This window comes from Octopus sinensis, linkage group LG4 (genome assembly GCF_006345805.1).
Source record: "Octopus sinensis linkage group LG4, ASM634580v1, whole genome shotgun sequence".
NCBI lineage: Eukaryota > Metazoa > Mollusca > Cephalopoda > Octopoda > Octopodidae > Octopus > Octopus sinensis.
In genome coordinates this window covers 123,795,849-123,820,169 of record NC_043000.1, presented here as the reverse complement: position 1 = coordinate 123,820,169, position 24,321 = coordinate 123,795,849, and the positions used below count along the sequence as shown (strand labels likewise).

General features: G+C 37.3%; 1 protein-coding gene across 1 annotated transcript in view; it reads left to right on the top strand.

Annotated features, from left to right (window-relative positions):
- The window catches only part of LOC115210576, a 164,068-nt gene that overhangs the window by 127,588 nt on the left and 12,159 nt on the right, over positions 1–24,321 (top strand). Inside the window, exons 12-17 of the mRNA XM_036502420.1 lie at positions 3,058–3,195; positions 5,455–5,598; positions 8,271–8,417; positions 16,242–16,412; positions 19,289–19,429; positions 21,357–21,500. Of these exons, the coding sequence (XP_036358313.1) occupies positions 3,058–3,195; positions 5,455–5,598; positions 8,271–8,417; positions 16,242–16,412; positions 19,289–19,429; positions 21,357–21,500 (885 nt within the window). The remainder of the gene's footprint in view (positions 1–3,057; positions 3,196–5,454; positions 5,599–8,270; positions 8,418–16,241; positions 16,413–19,288; positions 19,430–21,356; positions 21,501–24,321) is intronic.

Here is a 24,321-nt window from a genome sequence, read left to right as displayed (position 1 = left end):
CTCAATTATGTGATCAGAATTGTTTGCTTGTTGTATAGCAGCAACACTGTCCCAGATATGGGGTCAGAGTGTGTGTATGTGTGTATGTATGTGTGTGTTTGGCAAATATTGTAATTAGAGAATGCATATAATGAAAATGTAAAGCAGGCCAGCTCTGAATTGCTGAGCCTACAGTTGAAGAATATTAGGAAAAGTGATACAGCCATGATCGTTCTGCCATCTTTTTTTTTTTGACAATATGTGTCAGGGATTAGTTAACTTGTCTCCTTTATGCAAGATGGCAGGATGTAATCAGAGGAAAATGTGGCTGCTATTTCTAGAAGCCTGAGTTCCAAGATAGGGACTTCAACAATGGGTCGTGTACAGTGTTGACACATGTGATAGGTCTGTAGTATTGACATATAGTATTAGTATATAGTGGAGGTATGTAGTATAGGTACAGAGGGATGTGTGGTCACCATGCTGTATAGGTGTATAGAGGAGGTGTAGAAGTGTATAGTGGGAGTTTGAAGTGGAGGTTTATAGATGAGTAGAGTGGAAGTATAATAGTAGAGGTGTGAAGAATATAGTGGATATATATATATATATATATATATCACCATCACCGACCAGGCTATCAGATGTTGATATACATCACTGGTCACAATGCGCTTCGCATTGTTTTAGCCTTCAAATGAAGCCACCCCGCTGGCTAAGTGAGCAGGCCAACAGAAGAAAGAGTGAGAGAAAGTTGTGGCGAAAGAGTATAGTAGGGATTGCCACCACCCCCTGCCGGAGCCTCGTAGTGCTTTAGGTGTTTTCGCTCAATAAACACTCACAACGCCTGGTCTGGGAATCGAAACCGCGACCCTACAACCATGAGTCCGTTGCCCTAACCACTGGGTCATTGTGCCTCCACACACAGACACAGACACACACACACACACACACACACACATATATATATATATGGAGTGGAAGTTTAAGTGTAAGTAAAGAATAGAAGTGTATAATGGATGTATTTAGAATATGTGTATACACCCAGAACCATGTTAAAAGCTTAGGAGTGAAATTTAGAATTTCTTGGTTTTCTGTGAATCGATATTGATAAAATTTTTACCAGCTGGTTAGCACATAGAAAACCATAATAACCATAACAGAAAACCATAATAATATTATAACATTAATTGACATAATGAATTATTTAGCAACATGAGCGCCATATTGATGGATAACTTCAAAAACCCTTTTAGTCATGGAATCTGTCAATTTCTTAATAGTAGCAGGTTGGACTGCCTCTGCTGCAGCTTTGATGGTCACCTATAAGACACCTTTTGATGGAAATTGGCATCCATCAGCATAAACATCTTGTTTAATGATGGACTGAAGATTTTCGATAGGGTTGAGATTCAGAGATGGCTACACCATCAACCTTTCACCTTGTATGCCGTAAGACCCTAGGACTGTTTGGGTGGTCTTAGCAGAGTGGGTGGGGGTGGGGGAGCGTTGTCATGCATGAATATGAGATTCCTTAGAAGTGACTGCAGTATGTCATCTAGCCAGGGATCCAAGACCTCATTCAGGAGATTGCAGTAGGTGGCTGCAGTCACTTTTACCTCTTCAGGCCCCCTGACTGGGCCAACAAGTTTGTCTCCAGTGATCGCCCACAACATGACTCCGCCACCCTATTGTTGATGTCGTAGATGTTGGTGATGCTCATCTCCAAAATAGAACCAACAATTTGCCCAACCACCAGCTTCATCAAGGTTCATCCTGGTTTTGTCAGTGAACAGAACACAACTCATGTCTAATGCCATGTACTTTTGGGCTCATTGAAGCCTCAAACTCCTGTGAGGAGGCAGTTTCAGGGGTTCTCACATAGAAGCCATAGTCCCAAGGATGCAATTGTGTTGCCATAGTGTGCAAACCAGCTGGGAAAATTGATTCACAGAAAACCGAGAAATCCTAAATTTCCCTCCTAAGCTTTAGCATGGTTCTGGGTGTAGAGTAGATGTATAAATATATATATTTAGGTGTAGGAATGGCTGTGTGGTAAGAAGTATTCTTCCTAAACATGTGTTTCTGTGTTCAGTCCCACTGTTTGGTACCTTGGGCAAGTGTCTACTAATATAGCCCCAGGACCAACCAAAGCCTTCTGAGTGGATCTGGAAGTTGGGGAACAGCATGGAAGCTTGTGATATGTATACACACATACACACACATGTATGTATGTATGTATGTATGTATGTATGTATATATGTATGTATGTATGTATGTATGTATGTATGTGTGTGTGTGCATTTGCTGTTGTCTCCTTGCTTTCACATCATGTGATAGTTGTAAATGAGTATCTTCAGCGTGAAAATAATATCTTTCCTTTCCAATGTTGTGTGAAGACATGTCTTGCCATGGGGAAATATTACCTTGTTTAGAAACAGGTGAAGGTTGGTGACAGGAAGAGCATCAAGCCAACAAAAACGTGCCTTAATAAATTCCATCCAACCAATGGAAGCCTGGAACAGTGGATGCTAAAACAATGGTGATGAAGATGAAGAGGACGAGGATATTTGTTGATATTTTATTAATGAGAGGGTGTTATTTTAAAATTCAAATATTCTTGTACTTGTTTCAGTTAATTGACTATGGTCATGCTGGAGCACCACCTTTATATTTAGGATTTTTAAAAACATTTTAAAAATACAAAATGATGAAAACAATTGCAACATGGAAGGTATTTATAAGCCGTTTAAGAAACACACAAAAACCGTTAGAATCACTTCAACATTTAAATTTAATTTGTCAAAATATTTTCGTCAGTTTGAGACAGCAACCTGTTCACTGACAAAATTCTGTGCTGCATCAAAGCGATGAAAATATTTTGACAAATTAAATTTAAATGTTGAAGTGAATCTAACGGTTTTTGTGTGTTTCTTAAATGGCTTATAAACACCTTCCCCGCTGCAATTGTTTTCGTTCCAGCACACCATCTCAGATCAGATCACTTGTTATGCAAGTAAATCTCCATAAAATGATGAAAGCTAATTACAAAATGATATATTTTGATTGTTATACTTGTAGAATACTGCTATGGTCCACAGTTTCAATGTAATAATGGTGTATGTATTCCTCATGGCTGGCACTGTGACCATTATACAGACTGTGATGATGGAAGTGATGAAAAAGATTGTGTAAGCAACCACGATGATGGAGAACCAGGTAGGAAGTAATCCTAATTGTTTTCTTTCTGTGTTTCTTCCTCTGCTATATATAGTCCTTTATAAACTGCTCGTTATGAACTCAACCAGTCATGACTTTCCTCCTTAGCAGTAAAACTACTGTGTACCTGTAGAAAACCCACAGATGATCAATATTCAGTTTTACAGTTAATGACTTGTGGTAAACTTTATTAGAAGAGATTCAAGGGATTCATTGAAGATACACATTCCTCTCTATCACTTAAGTAATAAAATATATGTACAATGATATATATATATATATATATATAGGCGATGAAAAAATAATAAGGCAGAATGCTAAATTGAAAGTAAATTTTAATAAAAATGGATGTATGAAATATAAAAAAAAAGAAATCAAACTGGCTTTCATTGCAAGGCAAATTTTCAAGATTTGGAAGGGAAAATTTTTTTTTAAGATTGAGGAAGGGGAAAAAAGAAATTTACAATGTTTTTTTTCAAAAAAATAATTTACTGACTTATATATATATGTATATAGGCGCAAGAGTGACTGTGTGGTTAGTAGCTTGCTTTCCAACCACATGGTTCCAGGTTCAGTCCCACTGCATGGCACCTTGGGCAAGTGTCTTCTACTATAGCCTTGGGCAGTTTTGCTGTGGAATGGTGAAGCTATTTTTCTGTTTTCTGAAAAGGCAATGTTTTGGACATATGACACCTTTACTTAAGAGCAACGATGCACCCTCCCCCACACACACATAGGGCCTCTCCCTCAGATTGAAAGGCAGATTGTATGATGCCTGTGGGTGAACAGCTATGGTACATGAAAGTGAAACATGGGCCATGACTGATGAGGACATGCATAGGTTTGAAAGAAATGAAGCCAGTATGCTTTGCCGGATATGCAATGTCAGTGTGCATGTTTGACATAGTGTAAGCATCTTGAAAGAAAAGTTAGGCATAAGTGGCATCAATTGTGGTGTGCAAGAGAGACAACTGCGCTGGCATGGTCATGTGATGTGTTTGGACGAGGACAGTTGTGTAAAGAAGTGCGAATCTCTAACTGTGGAAGTAGACCTGGGAAGACATGGGACGAGGTGCTGAATCATGATCTTCAAACTTTGGGCCTCACAGAGGCAATGACTAGTGGCCGAGACCTTTGGTATTATGTCATGCAAGTAAAATTGCAGTCGTGGCAGATACTGGTGTCATGTAAATGGCACCTGTGCCAGTGGCACATAAAAGCACCCATTACACTTTCGGAGTGGTTGGCATTAGGAAGGGCATCCAACTGTAGAAACCATGTGAAATCAGACTGCAGTCTGGTGCAGCATTCCAGCTTGCCAGCCCTGATCAAACCATCCAATGGATGTTAAATGATGATGATGATGATGATATATATAGTTTATAATTTATAAACAGACAGCTAAATGTACATACATTTTGGCTTCAGTATTTAGTTAACTAAATAACCCGTTAGTGTTTTCATAAAATATAGGTTTTGCTAAAGCATTATAGCTCTGCTAATTAAACAACTTATCAGTATTTGTATGAAATTCAAACAGAGTGAAAGTGCCATATCAGCTGATTTGCAGTACAAGTGGATGGACAAACAGAGAGATAGATGGAGATACACTGCTAATTATATTGGTATATAATTAACCATAGTTTCTTATATTGACTAAAAGCCAGAAATAATTTTGTTGGGAGGGAACAGTCAATGGTATTGACACCAGTACTTGCGTGGTACTTGTTTTATTGTTGTCAGGAAAACAAAAAGCAAAGTTGACCTCTGCCATCACTTTTCGAAGTCTTCCCAAACTGGTGAATTAATGCATCTGGTTTCCAGCCTGAACATCTGCAGTTTTTATAGCCAGATGCCCTTCCTGTCCCCAACCCTCACCTGTTTCCATGCAATTTAATATTTCCTTATGGCCAGACATGACTTTTGCAGAATATTGTAAATGAATGACATTCGTTTGTAGCAATCACATGACACTAAGGCAAGAAGACACACACACACACACACACACACATACACACACGTGTGTGTGTGTGTGTGTATAAATATGTAAAAAAGAATTCCTGTGTTGTAAATAGTAAAAAACTTATGTAAAACAGAAATGAAGATAAATGTTAAATACAATTATAAAATACTTGTTATTTCTTTTGTTGGTCATGTATAATGAATTCAGGGATTTGAGATGCTGCAAATAGTAACTTCTGCCTGGTAAATAATTAATTACTAAAATACCATCAACAATATTATGATTATGCATTGCAGTGAACTGTGCAGATGACTCGTTTCGGTGCAACACCAATGTGTGTATTCCAGCATTATGGCACTGTGACAAGTACCAAGATTGCGCAGATGGCAGTGATGAAGAGGAATGTCCAATGAAGAAAGAGGAACCAACCCATAGCATATGTTTGTATCACTTTCTCTTCTCACATTAATTTATTAATTAGCAGACAACAGCTGTAGATTATCTTGATGTTGTTGTTGTGGATGTTTTGCTCTGGGTCAGCTCTGGTCAATCAGATCATGGCCATTCTGTCTTTTTGTAAATCTATGTAAATCTTAGACCACATTATCCAACATATCCTTTATTTTTTCAAGATGATAGGGTGTGATTTCAATTTTGCTGCTATTTCTAGCCCTATATCTAGTATTGTTTATCTTCTAGGTAAGCTGAGATCAGACTGACCTACACTCAAAGATGCTTAAGCCATGAACTTTCCATTAAAAGTATCTTTCTGTTCTTTTTCTAATTTTTTTTCTTAAGAGAATAGGGTGTGGTTTAAGGGAGTTCTGGTTGCCATTTTCAAGTAACTTTCTTGGTTTGGTTGTTTCCCATGGTTGTGCAACTGGAATTGTTGTAATTGTTGTTTTTGAACTCAGATCAGCTCTGACTGAACCAACCAATGACCAAAGATTCACAATATTATCCATCATGTCCTTCTTTTTTTCTTTAAGATAGTGGTGTGTGAATTGTGAAAATTTAAATGCTATTTTCACAAGTCAAGCAGCAGCCATATAGAAGTTCCCATCTTGTATCAGTAAAGTAAGTCTCCTTGGCTTTACTGTCTCAAGTCCTTGAAATCATGGGGTTAGTTACTCAGTTTCCATGGTGCATAAGTGACTGAGATCACCACATTGCCATTGAATGAGATGCCAGTTCATCACAGGGTTTGTCATTTACAACTAAGTGGACTCAAGTAACATGAAATGAAGTATTTTGCTCAAGAACTCAATACATCACCTGATCTGAGAATCAAAACCTTGATTTTGCAACTGTGAGTGCAACCCCTTAATCACCATAATGTATCAGACTCCTTCCAAACTTCTATTGTTGATGTGAGAAAGTAAAGTTTTGATGGCAGTATTTTCTCCTTTCATTTGACCTGTAGCCACCCATCTTCTCTCTTCTCTTGATCCCTGAATCTACCTTCTCTGTTCTATTTATCTAGTAATTACTGGTATCCTCTCAAAAGACCATCATATATATAAACAATCGTTATTTGTAGTTCGATCACTAAGAGAGTGTTATTTATTCTCAAATGAAGGCTTTATTTAACATAGAATTTAACATAGATTAAATGTATCAAGTGGACTATCAAATTCACCATTGCTTTTTATTCATTTATTTATTGTTCTTTTTGCTTATTTTATTTTAAAATGTGTTTTCTTTCATTTATTTTCTTCTCGATGTCTCTTTTTGTCTACAACAGATTGTTTATTGAGATTAACTATTCACACAAAGACGTTTGCCTGACTGAAAATGTTGAATAAAACAAAATCAATAGCATTCTACCATTATTCCACTAAGTTAAATCTAATTTGTGACAAGTGCAAAATAAACATGTCTTTATAGTGTACATATATCATGTTTATTCAGTGAGTTCATTATTTATGACCAACATATATAACACTTTCTAGTAGTATTAAACACTTGTTTTTGTTTCTATTTAACATCAGTTTTTTTTAGTATTGGTGAGACTGTTTTTACAAACTTATATATTTGCATATTGTTCAGGAATTTTTTTTATAGCTGGGTGTCATTCCTGCTGTTCCTGGATAGCATTCCTATTGCTCCTCTACAACAGTTTCTAATTAATTAGTTATGAGTATGTAACTTTTACTCAAAGAAAGCAATTGTTAAAGTCTACACAGGATAGAAAATTCTTAAACATTTTAATCTTAATATATTTTTATCAAAATGTGGTTTTGAAATTTTCATTTATTGAAGATTTCAAACACACATTGCAATCAGAAAACCAATTTTAAGTCTCAGCAAAGTAGTTTAGATAAATTAAGTTAAGAAGAGTTATATGCATCGTCTTTGGGTACAGCACAGAGGGTCTTCTAAAGTTTAAACTAGGGTTTAAAATATAACAATAACCTGACTACTTACAATTTCTTTACCTTTAAACAGTAAGGGAAGCAAGCCTAACATGCCATCTAGCACATAACATTAGTTGCTTCTATTATTTAGACTGACTGTAGTTTACACCCCCGCATCATCTCTATTTACCTGTAAAACAACAAGAAAAGAAATTTCAACATTGAATCCTATATTTCGTAACCGTTTTATTACCTCATTTCTATGAAAATATATTAGCTCTGTTTCAATTAATTTTGAAAATAATGAAGAACTTAGTTAAATAACTTTGCCATTATTAAAATGAAATGTTACTCTTTCACTTGTTTCAGTCATGTGACTGTGGTCATGCTGGAGCACCACCTTTAGTCGAGCAAATCGACCCCAGGACTTATTCTTTGTAAGCCTAGTACTTACTCTATTGGTCTCTTTTGCCGAACTGCTAAGTTACGACCGGCTTCTTTCAGTTTCCATCAACCAAATCCACTCACAAGGCTTTGGTCAGCCCGAGGCTATAGTAAAAGACATTTGCCCAAGGTGCCACGCAGTGGGACTGAACCCAGAACCATGTGGTTGTTACGTAAGCTACTTACCGCACACCCACTCCTATGTCTAGAAAACATGTATCTCAGAACCTGAAGCTGTCTTGGGTGGGTTATCAAAAGGATTACGAGATAAAATAAACATTCTAAGACTTATTACCATTCTTACTTTCCAGCCAGGTGTTATATCGACCAATTCCTCTGCACAAATGGCTCCTGTGTTCCACGAGCATGGCACTGTGATGGTGAAAGTGACTGCCCTGATGGCAGTGATGAAGATGAATGTCCAAACTTAGCAATTTTTTCATCTAATGCAATCAGAGGTAAGTTAATAGATTTTCTTTTCTTTATTTCTTTATCATATGTCTTTAAGTTGCATGGGGCCAATTCAAGCTGTTATTAAATAATATATACATATATATATATACACATCCTGTCAAATGACTGTTTCAGTCAGGGCTCTGAGCTTGCCAATCATTCAATATGGTAACACCTTCATCAGCCAGAATTTGTCAGAAAGCGGCAAGCTGGCAGAATCGTTAGCACGCCGGGTGAAATGCTTAACGGTATTTCGTCTGCCGCTATGTTCTGAGTTCAAATTCTGCCGAGGTCGACTTTGCCATTCATCTTTTCGGGGTCGATTAAATAAGTACCAGTTACGCACAGGGGTCGATATAATCAACTTAATCTGTTTGTCTGTCCTTGTTTGTTCCCCCTGTGTGTAGCCCTTTGTGAGCAGTAAAGAAATAAGAATTTGTCAGAAGGCTTTCAAGAAAGTGAAACGACTCATGTTACACGATGAAAACAGTGAAGTTTTGGGTATACATAAAAAGTGATGGTTCAAGAAAGTTGGTTAAAATTGATGGTAACTTGAATAGTTCCATTTGCATCCAGTTGCTGAAGGACAATTTGATACCAGACTTGGATAAAGGTGAGGCTTTTCAGCATGACGGAGCTCCATGCTGCAGATTGTGTGCAACACAACAGAATCTGGCTGATGAAGGTGTTACCGTATTGAAAGATTGGTCAGCTCAGAGCCCTGACTTAAATATCATCAAACAAATATGGACAGAACTAAAGAGAAAAGTTCGTCAGAAGAATCCACACAATCTCGAGTTATGGGAGCTCAGCCACAGAGAATGGCATCTCATACCTGTGAAGATGGTGAAAGATTTATACGCATCTCTTCCCAGGCACATTGAAGCAATTATTCAAGCTAAGGGAAGCCACACAAAATATTAACAATGTACAGTAACTTCTTGACATGAACATTATGTAATAAATTTTCATTATAAACATTTTTCTGTTTTAAAACACTGAATGTATCCTGATGGTTTATGTGAGGTGGCCAGAAACTTTTGCATGGCCATTTTTGGTGGTCATCTCACATCTTCCCCTCTCATTCAGAACCCCTACTACAAAATATAATGATTAGGTATGGAAATGATTCCAACAGGGCCAATGTTTCATCTGTAAAAAATACAATGTGAAACATCCGTTCATAAGTTGGCAATTAGTAGAACTTTACAATAAAGTGGCCAAAGATTTTTGCAAAGTACTGTACATACACACACACACACACACACACACAACACACACACAACACACACAACACACACACACACACACTCTCAAGCACATCTATTTTGATTACTGTTGTTCTTGTTGTATATGTTAGGAATACATGTTTTCCCAATATATGCAATATTGGTGAAACAGTCAAGCGTTAGAATAGCAACAGTTATTTCAATAATATTCTCTAAAGGAATTTTTCTAATAATCATAAAATATGAATATTTATGAAATATCGATTTTTTTCCTTCATTTTCCTTTAGGAAGGGTAGGGTAGGCATAGGGTGGATGTGGGAGGGCTAGACTAGTTTTGTTATTTATGTATTTCATCTTTCATTTTTGCAAACAATAATATTGTTGGTTAAAAGTTTTCAATAATCTTGTCTCTGGTTCACTGCATTTATGACCAAAAGAGTGACAAAAGATTGTCTCTACATCATCATCGTAATCAACATCATCTTCATCATCATCATCATCATCATCTCCTTATCACTACTATCATGCAAGCACAGAACTACTACCATACAAGCACATTATTAAAATGATGATGATGACGACGATGACGATGATACATGTTTTACATACATACACACACATATATACACATGATTGTGTGTGTGCTTGTGTGTGATACTGTATATTCTGCTCATATAGTTACAATATCTAATTATGGAATAAGCACTTATACAAACATTAAATATAATTATTTTCAAAAATATAAAAAATTCAAATATTATTTCATTTGTTGGTTTTCTATAACTTTACATACAGTAATAACAGATACATGCATTATGATCTTTATAACAGCTGTGTGTGAAAATATGATATACATCATTATCATCATCATCATTTAACATCCATCTTCCATGCATACACGGGTAGGAAGGTTGACAGGAGCTGGTCAGCTAGAAAAACTACCCTAGGCTACTGTGTCAGTCTTGGCAGGGATTTTATGGCTGGATGCTCTTACTAACACCAAAAACTCTGCAGAGTGGACTTCCAAATGCCAACCACACTGCAGTGTGGACTGGATGCTTTTAATGTGGCACCAGCACTGGCAGGGTAACCATGTAACTCACAAGACAAGGAACCATGAGAGGGGTAGGGGCATTTGAGGAAGAGAATGTGTGTCAGAAGGTGAAAGGTTAGAGTGTGACAAAGAAACAGAGAGACAGGTGTCCTTCCACAACAGAGAGAGCATTAGAGGAGGTGATCCAGTATCAGATGATGGACAGTTAGAGTGTAACAGAGAAATAGAGAGGCAGAAATATGTGTCTTGCTATTGAGGAGGAAGTGTTTGTGTGAGTATGGGAACCTTTGGTAGAAGATACAGAGCTATTTGAATAATTGGGATTAGTATCAGTAGTAGAGGAGGTAAAATTCTTGTAGTAAAGATTTAGTTTTCTATTGTTAAAGGAAGAAATAATCCTAAATAAGTCAGGAGAAACAGAAAAGCCAAATCTAATCATTCTGTTTGCACATATAGACGTGCATACACATTGATATGTCTGTCTTTTTTCTCTTTTGTCTCTCTCACTATTATTTTACCGTTATTTTTTCCCTTTTACAACTTGCTTGTAAATATCTGGTTTTTCCCTATTACCCCTTTTGTATTCTCCCTTATTGTATCTTATTTTAATTTACTTTATTTTATTAAACCTTTTTTGATGTCCTTCCAAAAATTCTTCACGCTGATAAGAATGACAATGCATAAATTTAATTATAATTACTATGATTATAATTTTTTCCTACATATTTGTATTGTCCTTTGGAAATGCATATGTATTGAATCCTATTTTGTATTAAATCTAATTTTGATGCAACATCTTTTTCTCCTCCATTTTTCTATAATCGTTTATGGTATATTTATACCTTTAACGATATTTTTCAACTACTATTTTCATATTCTTAATACTTGCTCTGGCTGTTTTTTATGAATATGATGAATCTTTATTAGAAATCATTCTTTCTCTCTTTTTGGACCTCTCAAAAAGTTTGAATTGTTCTTTTTTGAATTTATTTTTCCCATATATATATATATATATATATATATATATATATATATATATATATATATATATATATATATATATATATATATATGCATATATATATAAGATATGCATGTGTATATACATACATGCATACATACACACACACGTGTAAATATACATACATATATATCTACATATATGTTTGTGTATATATGTATATATATATATATATATAATAATAATAATTATTTGAGGGAATATTAATCCTAACTTACAGGGAAAAATTCAATTTAGAAATACTAAATCAAATTTCACACTATATAATATATATATATATAAATTTGAAAAAAATACCTTTTATCAATTCAAAATGAACAATTAAATTACACCATCTAGAAAGTTACATATAATAGAAATATTAAAATTAAAATAACAATAATATACCGATGATTAAGTAAATTGCAAAAAATAATAAAAACATATATTTGGTAGAAAAACGACATGTGTTTCGTGACTATATTTAAGAAATGATTATAGTAAAAAAATTAATAGTAGTAGTAAAATCACTTCGATATAGCCACTCATCAGGTTAAAAATAAACTAGAATAATAAAATAATTAATTAATAAATATAATTTAATATATATATATATAAGATACTAAATATACATTAAGTGAAAACTAAAAACAATATTTAAATTATTCAATACTTTAAAATTTATTAATATACACAAGTCATTAATATTGTAATCAAAATAAGAAATGGTTCAAATATAGACAAACTCATTAAATAAGCTAACTATATAATTAATATATATGTGTAGTATCTATAGATTTAATATATCACTCTATAATATAGTTGACTAAATATCAATTAATATAATACCTAATTATCTTAAATTTAATACTACTTAATAAATATAACACCTAATAGTTAAATAATATATTGTCTAACAAAATTAATTCTCAAATTAAATTAAATGTAATACGTTAGATCCCTTAATAAAAAAAATCTAAATAAATAGATATAATAATTAATATCTATCGTAACTTATAACTATCAATATATATAAAAATGATATAATGGTGAAAAATTATATACTAATGGAAAGTAAGAAACATTTAAGCCCCATAAATTAAAGAAAGGTGCAAAAATATTAGAACAAATGAACAATACACTATGAAAATATTCAATCACAACCACCAGTCCACTACAAATCCAGTCAATAACAATAATAATAATAACAACGATCAAACTCAAAATAATTACAAGATACAAATAATATTGATAAACAAACTATGTTACGAAGTTCAACGATTAAATTAATCTATCTGGATTATCAGAGCTTTTCTTCTTCTAGATAGGTTGCCTTCCTGGCTAAGAAGCTCCGTTTGCTCCATACATATATAAAAATACACACAAAAAAGGTAAAAATATAAGAGATTTAAGAATATAAATAAAATATACAAAAGCAATATATGACTGTTGACTGCTTGTGCTTATGTAAGGTTGCTCTCAAGCAATACTGGTAACATGTGACCCAGTACAACCTGTTGCATGGTCAGGTCATCAGTAACTGAACTGGCACCCCACCGAGCCTGCTTTGTTAGGAAGGGGGTTTGTTGGACACACAGCAGGATGAAAAATAAAACCCATCAAAGGTTGGAGGAACTCATACACACACACACACACACACACACACACATACATACATATATATATATATATATATATAATATATATATATGAAATCAAAATCAAATTCGATGACTGGCATCCGTGCTAGCTGGGCGCAAAGAGCACCATACGAGTGTGATCGTTGACAGAGTGGATAACCTGCTTCCGTACCAGTGACACATAAAAGGGCACCATTCGAGTGTGATCGTTACCAGCGTTGCCTTACTGGCACTTGTGCCCGTGCTAGTAGGGTGCCAAGAGCAACATCTGAGTATGATCGTTGCCAGAGCAGCCAACTGGCTTCCATGCCGGTGGCACGTAAAAGGGCACCATTCGAGCGTGATCGTTACCAGCGTCGCCTTACTGGCATCTGTGCCAGTGGCATGTGTAAAAAGATTCGAGCTAGGTCATTGCCAGTACCGCCTGACTGGCCCCCGTGCTGGTGGCACGTAAAAAGCACCCACTACACTCTTGGAGTGGTTGGCATTAGGAAGGGCATCCAGCTGTAGAAACTCTGCCAGATCAAGATTGGAGCCTGGTGCAGCCATCTGGTTCGCCAGCCCTCAATCAAAATCGTCCAACCCATGCTAGCATGGAAAGTGGACGTTAAACAATGATGACGATGATGATGATATATATATATATATTTCTTTATGCTAATCATATAATGGAGTGTGAGGCAACAAACCATATATATAATCTTTTCTACTACAGGTATAAGGCCTGAAATTTTTTGGGGGTCCAGTCAATTAGATCAACCCCAGTATGCAACTGGTACTTAACTTATCGACCCCAAAAGGACGGAAAGCAAAATCGACCTTGGTGGAATATGAACTCAGCAGATGAAATACCGCTAAGCATTTCAACCGGTGTGCTAACAATTCTGCCAGCTTGCTACCATAAACCAGATATATGATATACACTTGTCAGAGATAGCCGACATGGAAGGGGAAAGAACAGTTGCCATTTCCCCTTCTATGACAGTTATCTCTGACATGCGTGCATTATATAACTGGTTTGTTGCCTAACTCTCCATTATATAAGTTCACATGAAACCTATTGGTAAGACCAGCCATGAAGGATAATTAACACTATAAAATTCAGACAATATACACACTCTACTAACAGGTATAAGAGTGCATCTTCTCCCTGACTTATATTTCTTTATATCTGTAATAAAATCATTCTTGCAAATGATTCAAAAGGAAATAACAGGCAGTTATCTCTTTAATATCAGTGTTATTGATTATTAAGTCCATTTACAAAAGTTGTTTTATTTGAATTTGTTGAAATTATCAACAGATGGACTGAAACAAGTGTTTTTCTCACATAATATATTTTTTCTTTTCTAAAGTATCAGATCTACACTAATCTCAAATCACTTACACTATTGACTGCAACAATTGTGCTACGTAGGACATTGCACTCAACTGTAAACCTCAATGCATGGGACAGTCACTGGTGCCAGTAATGTAATTATGTATAGTGTCTGTAGTGGCTGGCATGGCTCTGTGGTTAAGGAGTTTGCTTGGCGAGCATATAGTTTCAGGTTCAGTCCCACTGAACAGCACCTTAAACAAGTTGACCAAAGTCTTGAGTGAATATGGTAGACAGAAAATGTCTTGAAGCCTGTTCAGGCTATCTGTCTGTCTGTCTGTCTATCTATCTATCTATTTATCTATCTACCTGTATATCTATCTATCTACCTATCTATCTATCTATCTATCTATCTATCTATCTATCTATCTATCTATCTATCTATCTGTCTGTTTGTCTATCTGTCTGTCTGTCTATCTATCTATCTATCTATCTATCTATCTATACATACATACATACATCCATACATACATACATATGTACATGCATGCATACGTACATTACACACTCCCACACACATGCACACACATACACGCACACACACACACACACACACACACGTGTACACGTGTCTCTCATTACTTGGCAACCAATACTGGTTTGTTTATGTCCTCATAATTTACCAGTCTGGGTTTGTTTGATTTACTAAACACTTCAAGGCACTGCTCCAGCATTGCCACATTCCAGCATTAGGAAGGGCATCCAGCCATAGAAACCAAGCTAAAAGGTGCCGATCTGGTAGAAATGTTAGCACACTGGGTGAAATGCTTTGTGGTATTTTGCCTGCCCTTGTGTTCTGCGTTCAAATTCCTACTTTGTCTTTCATCCTTTCGGAGTCAATAAATTAAGTACCAGTTACGCACTGGAGTCGATGTAATCGACTTAATCCCTTTGTCTGTCCTTGTTTGTCCCCTCTATGTTTGGCCCCTTGTGGGCAGTAAAGAAATAAGAAACTTTGTGAGTTTTTTTGGAAGACAGAAACTGAAAGAAACCTATTGTATATATGTATATATATATGTGTATGTATATATATATATATATATATATATATATGTTTGTGTGTGTATATGTTTGTGTGTCTGTGTTTGTCCCCCCAACATTGCTTGACAACCGATGCTGATGTGTTTACATCCCTGTAACTTAGCATTTTGGCAAAAGAGACTGATAGAATAAGTACTAAGCTTACAAAGAATAAGTCCTGGGGTTGATTTGTTCAACTAAAGGTGATGCTCCAGCATGGCCACAGTCAAATGACTGAAACAAGTAAATGAGTAAAAGGGCAAAGAGTAAATTGCAAAGTGTTTGATGATATCGTTAAAATTAATTTTATGTAAAACTTCTGTTCCTATACTTAGTAGAGATAAGGCATTACGAATATTATTTTTGCAAGTTTAAAGTGATTTCTTTTGTACTGTAAACCATTTTCATTTCTGTGGGGCTCCCGTCCCTTGATGTCCTAAACACATGCTTATATTGCTTAATGGGTTAATCCAGCGCTGACTGTTATAGTCTTTATTGTTATTGCAGAACACTGTAATATGAACCAGTTCAAGTGTGCTGATGGAAGTTGTGTGAACCGTGACAAACTATGTGATGGCATAAACGACTGCATTGACAGCAGTGACGAGGAGGGATGTACTAAAGAAGATAGTACGCTTGCTTTAAACAATCATAGTACACCCGCTTCTAATAACCAACGTATGTATCCCTTTGAAAACATTCTTTCACTGCCTTCAGTGACCTAACACCATTGTTGTACGTAAACATACTTTATGTTAAAACAATCACTATTTGCACAACATTAACAAAAATGACCTACAAATAATTACATTATCAGATATTTCTTTGTTTTTTTATTGTTTTACACATAATTGTTTTTTATTGTTTTACACATTTCTTTTCGTTAGATCAGATTAAAAAACAGCAAAAAGTCCCCAAAAAACAAAAAAAAAACAAAACAAAATGATCTGATGTTGGTAATTAATTAAACCAGTACTACCTGTTTCATAGTTGGGATGTCAGCATTTAAACTGGCAATACGACTTCAGGGTCACACCTCAGAATGTAAAGAGTGGTTTGATATCATGACAAAAAGAAAAAAAATTATAAATTGCCTCTCAACAAGGGTGGATGAACAAAGTGTCGACAGCCATCAATCAAACTTACAAATGGGGTGGAGCCCTCATTAAAGTGGATGAGTTCAGCATTGGTGACTCTTTTGGCAGCAGCCCCGACATATGATATCTCTCTCACAGATATACTAGATTTGTCTTTTCTCTGACCTAGGGAATCCTGGACAAGAGAAACCCCTTGATAAGTGTAAGGATGTCCTTAAGTGGCAGAAGTCAGTCCTGGTTAGGATTATCATCATCTTGTCTTTGCATTGTCAGAAGCAAGAGACAAGTGCTGTTCATACGTTCCATTGAAGTAATAATGTCAAGGACGTGGCTACCTCTTTAGTGTTGGTGCCAAGAAAAATGCACCCAGTAAATTCTGTAAAATGTAAACTCAAAGGACCTTTTCATATTATCACGGATATGATTGACTGGTTTCTGTGCCGAGGCACGTAAAAGCACCAACCGATTGTGGTCGTTGCCAGCCTCCCCTGGCACTTGTGCTGGTGGCACATAAAAAGCACCCACTACACTCATAGAGTGGTTGGCGTTAGGAAGGGCATCCAGCTGTAGAAACACTGCCAGATCAGACTGGAGCCTGGTGCAGCCTCCTGGTTTCCCAGACCCTAGTTGAACCATCCAACCCATGCTAGCATGGAAAATGGACGTTAAACGATGATGATGATGATGATGATGATGATGATGATGATGATGAGATCTCACTAGTGTTGATGTCCTGTGCACTGTGGGAAGGGGTTAATGTTAGAAAGGGCATCCAACCATAGAAACCTAGCCAAATGGAAGTACACAATTGAGATACAGTCCTCTGACCTGCTTGGGTGAGCAGACCATAACAGCTCATTCAACAATTATTCAACTCATTCAACAGCATGAAAAATGGATGTAAAACAATGATGATGATGGCTAAATCTGACACTATTGTTTCTTCCACCAAACTACCTTTATTAATATTTTAATATTCAGCCTGCATAGCTCTGTTGGTAATGCATCTGACTTTTAAGAACTGTTGAGTGATAAAATCTGAGGGTCCGAGTTCAAGTCCCTCTGTGGTTGATGATTTTTTTAAAGGCGGTGCTCCAGCATTGCCGCAGTCAAACGACTGAAACAAGTAAAAGAGTAATTTAGACACAATGCTGGTGATTTTTGATTTTTAATTCATTGATTCCAAGGGGTGGGGGTCAATAAAATAAATTACAAGCTAAGTACTGGGGGTATTGACTAATCTCCTCTCAAAAATTGCTGGATGAAAATCAAAGTTGACCTAAGCTGGAATTGAACTCAGATATAGCAAGCTAGAAGAAAAACAATCAAGTGTTTTTACTGATGTTGTAAGGACTTGGCCAATTCACCACCATGTAGGTTCCTAATAATAATAATAATAATAATAATAATAATAATAATAATAATAATAATAATAAAAATAATAATAATAATAATAATAATAATAATAGACCACAAACTCGAAGGCATTGTCAAAAATAGAAATGCAAAGATCCTATGGGATTTCATGATTCAGTGCGACCAGGAGATAGAGAATAGGAAGCCGGACAGTCTTAATTGAGAAAGAAAACAAACTATACTGGATCATAGATATAGCATGCCCAGTCAACATCAAGTTATGCAATAAGGAAGAAAGAAAAGTCAAGAGATATGACAGGTTAGCTTGGGAAGTTAAGTAGTTGTGGTCGATGAAAAAGGTAGCAGTAGTGCCAATAATTGTCGGCACCCTGGGAGCAGTGAGCAAAAATCTCAAAAAGTACGTGGAACAAATAGGGCTGCAATAAGGGTGGAGCACTTGCAGAAAACAGCACTGCTTGGAACTGCTTGAATACTCGGAAAGTGCTCGAAAAATAAGAGGTGATACCTTAGTTCACTGGTAGTGAATAGTTGACACCATAGTACATCTTCAGCATTAGAAGTTGTGCAAAAGCAATTATAATAATAATAATAATAATAATAATAATAATAATAATAATAATAATAATCCTTTCTAGAAAAGGTGCACACTCTGATATTTTGGGGGAATATTACATTGACCCTAGTGCTTAACTGGTACTAATTTCATTGACCCTGAAAAAAAAGTAAAGGTCAAAGTTGGCTTTGATGGAATTTCAACCCACGATATAATTATTTCTACTGGAAGCACAGAGTCCCAAATTTGGGGGAAAGGATTAGGTCAATTACATCAACCCCAGTGCATAACTGGTACTTATTTAATCAACCCTGCAAGGATGAAAAGCAAAGTCCACCTTGGTAGAATTTGAATTCAGAATGTAGCGACAAACAAAATATCACTGAACATTTTGCCCGGCATGCTAACAAGTCTGCCAGCTCATCGCCTTAATAATAATAATAATAATAATAATAATAATAATAATAATAATAATGATAATAATAATAATAATAAAAATAATAATGGCTAATAAAACTTCTTTGCAGATTCTTGTGGAATAGAACAATTTGCTTGCTCTGATGGGGAATGTCTTTCAATTCGTCTTCTTTGCAACACACAAGAGGACTGTGATGATGGAAGTGATGAATCCGGGTGTGTATATAATACAACTGAACTTCCAACAACAGGTAAGGAGAAGGCTTCTCTCTCTGTAACTGTAATTGTTGCTATTTAGCTAATATATCAGACCTGTGAGGGCGCGTGGCTTAGTGGTTAGGGCATTCGGCTCATGATCGTAAGGTTGTGAGTTCGATTCCCGGCGACGCGTTGTGTCCTTGAGCAAGACACTTTATTTCACGTTGCTCCAGTCCACTCAGCTGGCAAAAATGAGTTGTACTTGTATTTCAAAGGGTCAGCCTTGTCACTCTCTGTGTCACGCTGATTATCCCCGAGAACTACGTTAAGGGTACACGTGTCTGTGGAATGCTCAGCCATTTGCACGTTAATTTCACGAGCAAGCTGTTCCGTTGATTGTATCAGCTGGGACCCTCGTCGTCGTAACCGGCAGAGTCAAAAGAAAATATCAGACCTGATTATCGTTACCTGCGTCGCCTCACTAGCACTTGTGCTGGTGGTACGTGAAAAATCATTCGAGCGAGGTCGTTGCCAGTGCCGCTGGACTGGCTCCTGTGCAGGTGGCACATAAAAAGCACCATTTGAGCGTGACCATTGCCAGTACCAACTGACTGGCCCTTGTGCTGGTGGCACGTAAAAGCACCCACTACACTCTCGGAGTGGTTGGCATTAGGAAGGGCATCCAGCTGTAGAAACTCTTTCAGATCAGATTGGAGTCTGGTGCAGCCATCTGGTTCGCCAGATCTCAGTCAAATCGTCCAACCCATGCTAGCATGGAAAGAGGACATTAAATGACGATGATGATGATTGACCAAGCCTATGATCAAAGGCCATGACCACCATTTATTTCCCTACATATGATATACTCCAAATTACATTCTCCTCTATGCCTTTCTGTTCACTTTTCCATGCTTGCATGGGCTGGATGGAATTAATTGTGGTGGGTTTTCTCCACCTGGATGATCTTCCTGTCATTAGCCCTCAAAGTAAGATAATATTTCCTCATGACAAAGCAATGAAGTGGCAGAATTGTTAACACACTGGTCAAAATGCTTTATGATTTGAGTTCAAACTGTGCCAAGATCAACTTTGCTTTCATCTTTTCATGGTCAATAAAATAAATACCAGTTCTGGGATTTGATGTAATCGACTTACCCCCACCACTGTCTCAAGCTTGCTGGCCTTGTGCCAAATTTTGAAATTACTATTTCTTCATGACCAAACATATTTCCACAGAAGATTTGAAATGAGTGACACAGCTTGTATGACGGTGACACTCATTTACAAGCATCACATAAAGTCAAGGCAAAGAGACAGTAATATACACACATGTACACACACACATACATACACACATCATCATCATCGTTTAATGTCCACTTTCCATGCTAGCATGGGTTGGATGATTTTGACTGAGGTCTGGCGAACCAGATGGCTGCACCAGGCTCCAATCTTGGTTTGGCAGAGTTTCTACAGCTGGATGCCCTTCCTAACACCAACCACTCCGAGAGTGTAGTGGGTACTTTTTACGTGCCACTGACACCGGGACCAGTCAGGCGGTACTGGCAACAACCTCACTCGATCTTTTTACACATGCCACCAGCACAGGTGCCAGTAAGGCAACGTTGGTAACGATCACGCTTGAATGGTGCCCTTTTACATGCCACTGGCATGGAAGCCAGTTGGCTACACATATTTATATATACACAATATGCTTCTTTCAGTTTTCATTTATTAAATCCCAAGGTAATAGCAGATACTTGCCAACCCCACCCCACCAGAATTACACAGTGGGACATAACTTGAAACCATGGGTTGGGCTGAAAAGCAACCTTCTTACCACACAGCCATGCCTGCAATTACTGCAGACTAATTAATGAATTATTTATTAGTTTAGATTAATGAGGTTATCATTATCCTACTCGATCAATTTATTTTTGTCATCCAGCTGTATCTATTATTCTCTGTTTCTAAATATAGCAGTGTGTAACGGCAACCAGTTTGCATGCCAAGACAAAAGCTGTATTCCCATCGACTGGCGATGTGATGAAGAAACAGACTGCCGGGATGGAAGCGATGAAAGCATTTGTGAAAAGGATTTGTTTTCACCAACGTTTTCTTTCTGTAAGTAACAACTTCTAACATTCTTTTCTACACGAGGCACAAGGCCCGAAATTTTTGGGGAAGGGGACAGCTGATTAGATCGACTCCAGTAGGCAACTGGTACTTAATTTATCGACCTCAAGAGGATGAAAGGTAAAGTCGACTTTGGCAGAATTTGAACTCAGAACACAAAGACCGATGAAATACCACTAAGCATTTCACCCGGTGTGTTAAAATTTCTGCCAGCTCACTGCCTTTATTTACAAATAATATTCTTTTCTTATTTCTTTATTGCCCACAAGGGGCTAAACATAGAGGGGACAAACAAAGACAGACAAAAGGATTAAGTCGATTACATCGACCCCAGTGTGTAACTCATATTTAATTTATCGACCATGAAAGGTTAAAAGGCCAAGTTGACCTCAGCGGAATTTGAACTCAGAACATAATGGCAGACAAAATACTGCTAAGCATTTTGCCCAGCATGCTAACATTTCTGCCAGCTTGCCACCTTAAATAATATTCTTTTCTACTCTAGGCACAAGGCTCAAAATTTTGGGCGAGAGGGCCAGTTGATTAGATTGACCCCAATACACAACTGGTACTTAATTTATCAACCCTGAAAGGATAAAAGGCAAAGTCGACCTTGGCGGAATTTGAACTCAGGGCATAAAGACAGACGAAATACCACTAAGCATTTCGCCCGATGTGCTAACATTTCTGCCAGCTCACTGCCTTTATTTCCAAATAATATTCTTTTCTACTCTAGGCCAGCTTGCTGCTTTAACAACTTCTAACGTTAAGAAGACAATGATTTCTTATCAATTATTAAAGCTTCTCTTTCAAGATGGATTAGCTTTTCTTTCCATTGTTTACAATTATGTTTTGATCAGTGTCCTTGTTGATAAGAATTGCCAAGAACATTGTTATCAACTTTATCCTCTTCTTCCTTGGCATTGTCATCATCATCATCATCATCATCACCATCATCACTGATATTGACATTGTCATTCATATTGTTGTTATCGTCATCATCATTGTCATAATCATGGTTGTGGTTGTCATCATTGCCTTCGTTGTTGTCGTCGTTGTCGTCGTCATTGTCATCATTGTCGTCATCGTCGTCATTGTTGTCATCGTTGTTGTGGTTGTTGTCATTGTCGTTGTTGTCATCGTCATTGTCGAAATCGTTGTCATCGTCGTTGTTGTTGTCGTCGTTGTTGTCATCGTCATTGCCATCGTTGTGATCATCATCGTCATCATTGTCATCGTCGTTGCTATCGTCGTCGTCGTTGTTGTCGTCATCGTCATCGCTATCATTAAAAACTGAATAATACAGCTCTTTAATATCCTCCCGAAGGACCTGAGAGACCTGCATGGGGTGGATGTAGATGTCTTCAAAATAAAGCTGGACCCTTTCCTGTCAGATGTCCCAGATGAACCAACTTCGCGGCAGGAGGTGCAGATGAGGGCGGCTACATCAAACTCTCTCATGCACCAAATGGCAATTCCTAAAAGGCATTCATGAAGTAAAATTATGTAGCAACACCAAATGGCATTGCCCCAGCATGGCCACAGCTTGGGAGCTGAAACTAGATAAAAAACAAAAAAATAGAAGAAATGTGAAAAAAATGAGATAGCAGCATATAGAAAATGCAGAAAGTATATATATATGTCATCCTCCTCCTCCTCATCATCATTATTTACTGTCCATTTTCCAAGCTAGCATGGGTTGGACGGTTTGACTGGGGTCTGGGAAGCCAGGAGGCTGCACCAGGCTCCAGTCTGATCTGGCAGTGTTTCTACAGCTGGATGTCCTTCCTAACGCCTCTATGTGAAGCTGGTGCAGGAAACAACCATGAACTCACGTTATCTGTTGGATCTTCGCATTCACAGCATATTTCCAGAGGTGTATATATATATCATCATCATCATCATCATTCATTTAGCGTCCGTTTTCCATGCTAGCATGGATTGGACGGTTCAACTGGGGTCTGGGGAGCCCGAAGGCTGCACCAGGCCAGTCAGATCTGGCAGTGTTTCTACAGCTGGATGCCCTTCCTAATGCCAACCACTCCGAGAGTGTAGTGGGTGATTTTATGTGCCACCGACACAGGTGCCAGACGAGGCTGGCGAACGGCCACGCTCGGATGGTGTTTTTTATGTGCCACCGACACAGGTGCCAGACGAGGCTGGCAGACGGCCACGATCGGATGGTGTTTGTTACGTGCCCGCAGCACGGAGGCCAGTCGATGTGGTACTGGCTACGGCCACGTTCGGATGGTTTTCTTGTGTGCCACCGGCACTGGTACCACAAAGATACAAATTCTATTGATGTTCATCTATTTTGATTGATTTTCACTTGCCTCAACAGGTCTTCACAAGTGTCACAAGAAGGAAGGTATACACAGGTGGACTGACTACGTCCCAGGTAGGGGCCACGGGTTATGGCCTGACTAGTCTTGCCGGGTCTTCGGATGGTGTTTTTATGTGCCACCGACACAGGTGCCAGATGTATATATGTATATGTATATATATATATATATATATATATATATATATATATATATTATATATATATATATATATGTATGTATGTATGTATATGTATATGCATGTATGTGTATATGCATATGTATGTATGTATCATCATCATCATCATCGTTTAACGTCCATTTTCCGCGCTAGCACGGGTTGGACGGTTCGACCGGGGTTTGGGGAGCCAGGGGCTGCTCCAGGCTCCAGTCTGATCTGGCAGTGTTTCTACAGCTGGATGCCCTTCCTAACGCCAACCACTCCGCGAGTGTAGTGGGTGCTTTTTACGTGCCACCTGCACAGGTGT